General features: G+C 39.8%; 1 protein-coding gene across 1 annotated transcript in view; it reads left to right on the top strand.

Annotated features, from left to right (window-relative positions):
• The window catches only part of si:dkey-91m11.5 (PH_BCR_vertebrate and RhoGAP_Bcr domain-containing protein), a 56,128-nt gene that overhangs the window by 32,311 nt on the left and 18,816 nt on the right, over nucleotides 1-5,001 (top strand). The window contains exon 4 of the mRNA XM_037681253.1: nucleotides 4,491-4,676. Coding sequence (XP_037537181.1) covers nucleotides 4,491-4,676 — 186 coding nt within the window. The remainder of the gene's footprint in view (nucleotides 1-4,490; nucleotides 4,677-5,001) is intronic.

Below are 5,001 nucleotides of genomic sequence, written 5' to 3'. Positions count from 1 at the left end.
ATAACACTATTTGTGAAATAAACAATAACCAAATAACCCTCTCTGGGGTATTGACAGAGAGGGTTATTATGATTATATTTTTTATAGTCAGAATGACTCATTCAAGTCAGAAAAGTGAGCTTACCTTTGTATGTTCATCAGTGTGAACTGTGGGCCGAGACATGCCCACCATATTAGGAGCCCCGTCAGTTGTGATGCTGGCCAGCTTTGACCAGTCCAGGTCCAACTCTTCCATGGTTTGGTACACTTTGCCGAAAATATCCTCCCCCGTCGTAGTCCCTTTGAGACTTTGGAGGGCTGCCAACTCCTCGCAGATCTCAAAGTTTGCACTAACTCCACGAACAAAAATGAGCAGTTGCGCGGTGTCCTGCACGTCCGTGCTCTCATCCAGTGCTAATGAAAAAAATTCTAATTCTTTCGTCTTCTGCTGCAGCTGGGCATATACATTACCCCCGATTTCTTCAATGCGTCTGGTGATTGTACTCGCTGATAGACTCACGGCATTAAAGACATCTTTCTTCTCAGGACACACCTCCTCCGCGACAGCGTTCATGCATTTCTTGACAAACTCTCCATCAGTGAAAGGTTTACCGCTGCTTGCTATCAGTTGAGCAACCCGAAAGCTGGCCCGAACAGATGACTGGTTCAGCTGAGCTTGGTGTACAAATGTATTCTGCTGAGCTAACAGTCCACTTTTTAGCTTTGAGAGTTTGTCTGCTCGCATTTGGCCTTGCAAGCTAGCATACGTGTCTTTGTGGCGGGATTCATAGTGTCGCCGCAGATTATATTCTTTGAATACTGCCACCGCCTCTTGACAGATGAAACAGACAGCCTTTTCTTTGCATTGAACAAAAAAATAATTGTTTGTCCACTGCAGGTTAAATGCCCTGCATTCTGAATCAATTTTTCTCTTACCTAATCTTTTCGCCATTATTCCGTTCTCTCTTTGCGAGGGGCGGGTTTAGAATTTTTTTCTGGGGGTTGCCAGATAGGGGCACAGACCACAGAAGGGTGGAACAGAATGTTACGTTATATGCGTGTATGAAATAGTTATTAACTTATGTATTATAGTATTATATTACTTAATAATGAAAATAGTTCATAACTAAGAAACATTTTATTGCAAAAGTCCAACTTTCTTATCAAATACAAATACACATATATGAAAAAAATTCTAAAAAATGCTCTCTGGTATTGTTCAGGGGGCCGGACCAAATATGGTCGGGGGCCGGATCTGGCCCTCGGGCCGTAGTTTGGGGACCACTGCTTTAGGGTCATAGCAGTGATTAGCAGTGTAAGTAGGAAAGAACAAATTAATTTTCCTTCAATGGCATTTTCTTAAACAATTGCTGTATGTTGGAAGCCCATATGTGAATTATTATTATAGCAAACAAGACTTTAGTTATATTCCTCTTTGTTTACAGTTCAGTCTCATGCAAATGTTGTTTGCACTATCACTTTAGCATGCATGTTTGGATCATAATACCACATCCAACCAAATTACAACAACTAATTTAACATAAAATAATAGTTTGTTTTCTATACAGTTGGCGTCTTCAAATGACTTATTGTTAACTGTAGTCTAATTGTGAATTAAAGAATTTGTTGCATTAAAATCATACAAAAATAAGATGTTAGGTGTCATTGTAATACACTCAGAGGTGGAAGGAGTACTAAAATAATGCACTCAAGTAAAACTACAATTACTGTGAAATTTTATTTAAGTACAAGTACAGTTACTTTACGGTACATTTACTTTTTTACAACAAGAGGACATCTCCTGTGGTGCACAAAGGACAAAATAATATATATTTTTTAAATTAAAACAAGTTCTTCAATCAAAAGCCTCATAAATTAATATGTGATTACAAAATAAAACATGTCCACCCATGAAATTTAAAACATTTAGAGAAATTGAATTACAGTTGTCCCTTGTTTATCACGGGGGATCTGTACCCCGAAGACCCGCGATAAGTGAAAAACTGCGAAGTAGGAATAGTAGTACAAGTAGTAAGTAGTAGTTTATTTTTGTATTTATATATACCTATAGATATTAAGGTGTTTTAAACACTTCCCACATTTGCAATATTCTAAACAATGTTTCTAAACTAAACGCTCTAAAAGATCACAGCATGTCATGATTTCTTTATCCTGCAGTAAGGGCTGCACAGAGGTGCAGGAGGAAGCTTTTTCTGTAGCTGTGGGCTACACAAAGGTGCATCAGGTGCTAAATAATTTAAAATAATTTATTTTAAATAAAAATTCCATGCTGATCGTGAGGCTCATCCATCAATCAGCCAATTGTGTCATGTCCAATTTTATTTTGAAAAACCGCGATAGAGCGAGTCCGCGATAAAGGAACCGCAAAGTAGTGAGGGACTACTGTGCTTCAGTTCAGACCCCAAAGCAGCTGGTAGATAAACTCCTAAATTAGCTGCTCCTCTCTGGGTTCTGACTACAGTTCATTCTTGATACAGAAACACAAGATGACAGAAACATGACTTTTCAAACAGTGGAAGGTATGATGAATATATGTCAGACTTCTGCTCAAAAGAAGTTCGGGTCTCGTGAGGTTCTGGTTCCTGGTCCAGAAGTCTGGTCTATAAAGTGAGGGTAACTGTTTAGCTGCCATGATGAGCTGAAAGTGATTAACCTCACACCACCACAGGCTGCAGGTCTGTCTGAGCGAACACGACCAGCAGCTAACAAAGCTAACTGCAGAATGAAGCAGCTTCCTTCCTCTAGCTCGAGGAGTTTATTCTATCATCTTTAGTTTGACTTCGTTTGGGAAGTTTGTCATCATTGTGTTCCCATACATGGCAAAATTAGTTCTCTGCATTTAACCCATCACACCTCCTGAGATACATCCAGGTGGAGCAGTGGGCAGCTATGTAAGCACCCGGGAGCAATTAGGTGTCTTGCTCAGAGACACCACGACACGTGGGAATGACTGGGAGTTGAACCTACAACTTTCTGGTCTCCAGTCGGCTGCCCTACCTCCACCACATCTCGGCCCCAGATGTGGTGGAGGGTTAGCCTCCTGCCAGTTAACAGGTGATGAGCCAACAAGAGTAGTCCTGAGTTTCGCTGCAGGCCGGTGGATGAAGCAGCCTGCCGAGTGGGCGGAGTTAGTACACAATTTCTACAGGTCGATTAAAAAGAAAACTCCTCCCTGGCTCATCATCACTTGTAGCCGGATCAAAACCCAGTCGATCGGTACAGAACAGATCCAGTCTCTGCAGGCGTTATGGAGAAGGTTTTTTTTCTCCTCTTGACTTTATTTCACTTTTTTTACTCGACAACAAATGGGATTTTAAATGTACAAAACAAAATCTGGGGTGTCTCACACTCACAGATAATTAAGATCAACTGTTGGCAAACAATTTTTGTCACCATTCTGTTAAAGACCAGATTAAAACACAGACGGCTTAAATTTACAAATAAATGAAAAGACTCAAAGACAGTTATTACCCACAAGCTGTCAGATTACTGAACAATTGATAATAACATTATATATTACCAGGCCACATACTGTGATACCTAATATGTTTATTGCTGCTGTATCATGTATGTCACTACCTTACCGTCATAATTCAATTCATCTCACTGCCCCTACCTGTCACACAACCCCTGTAGTATATGCTATGCACAATATGTATCATGTGCATTTAAGCTAATATACTACATATACTTATTTATACTAATTCATCCTGCTTGCACCATTGAATTCTACCATGTTGTTGTTTACTATATTTCTTTTGGACCTTATAAATATTATATTTCTTTTTCACTTTTGGTACTTTGTTTTGTACTTTTGTTGCATGCTTTTAGATGTTTTATAGCGAGTTGAATCGGTTCTTCTCATCCTGAACATTTCATTGCATTGTTGACTTGTGTTAACCTGCATATGACAAACAATAAAGTCAAAGTTTCTTTATTTGTCATTCGCACCACATGTGGTACATTTGGTGGAACAAAATTGTTTACACAGGGTCCCAGTTACGTCCAACAAAAGTATAAATTGTAAAAAAAAAAAAAAAGCAGTAATAAGATCTAAGATATGAACTAAGAAAAACGATAAACTAAAACTACGCTAAGCACTAGTAGTACAAAAACAATACGCCGAACAGAAAATAACAAATGAACTAAACTAAAATTAAACTAAATAGGAAATATCATCATCCATGGTATATAAAACCATTTAATGCTGTGGAGACTCCAGTTTAAAGTTACTGGGCTGCAAATTAATATTGTGTGTCCATGAGCTTCAGACCCTGCTGAGAACCAGACCTGTAGGAAAAAGACTGGATGAAAACAGCTCTTCTGACTGTGTGTCCAATAAAACAAAAACTCATTTTACGATGCATCTTTCAGAAGGCGTATGCTCTTTTTGAATACTGCTGAGAAACGTATTGTTTTGAAGTGACAGTGCAGAAACTAGAAACATGATTTTTAATTTTTACATCATCGTCGTGTGTTTCTTTGTCCAGCCCATGAAGCCTCTGAGAGCTGCAGCCACAACCTCCCAACCGATGCTGACGATCCAGCAGATAGAGACGATCTTCTTCAAAGTGCCCGAGCTTCACGAGATCCACAAAGACTTCTACGATGCTCTGCTGCCCCGAGTCCAGAGCTGGAGTCACCAGCAGTGTGTGGGAGACCTTTTCCAGAAGCTGGTGTGTAGGCTTCATCTGACCATCACTGGGTTCAAACTCATACATGAAGTGAACGTCTGCTGCTCGCCTCTGCTGCTCGCCTCTGCTGCTCGCCTCTGCTGTCATGAACTAAAGGACATCAGCACTTTTCAGAATCTGTACAAAAAATACAAATAAAGAATTGTATCTTTATTTGTGGCAAATTAGAGAGGCCAAACTGAGATGGTTTGAAGATGTCCAGAGGAGGGACAGTGGTTTGATAATGTCCAGAGGAGGGACAGTGTTTGGACATGTCCAGAGAAGGGAAAGTGTTTGGACATGTCCAGAGGAGGGACAGTGTTTTGAT

The sequence above is a fragment of the Nematolebias whitei genome, chromosome 8, assembly GCF_014905685.2.
Source record: "Nematolebias whitei isolate Nwh7 chromosome 8, NemWhi1, whole genome shotgun sequence".
NCBI classification, from domain to species: Eukaryota; Metazoa; Chordata; class Actinopteri; order Cyprinodontiformes; family Rivulidae; genus Nematolebias; species Nematolebias whitei.
The sequence above is the reverse complement of the archived record's forward strand: the minus strand, read 5'-3'. Positions and strand labels throughout refer to the sequence as shown.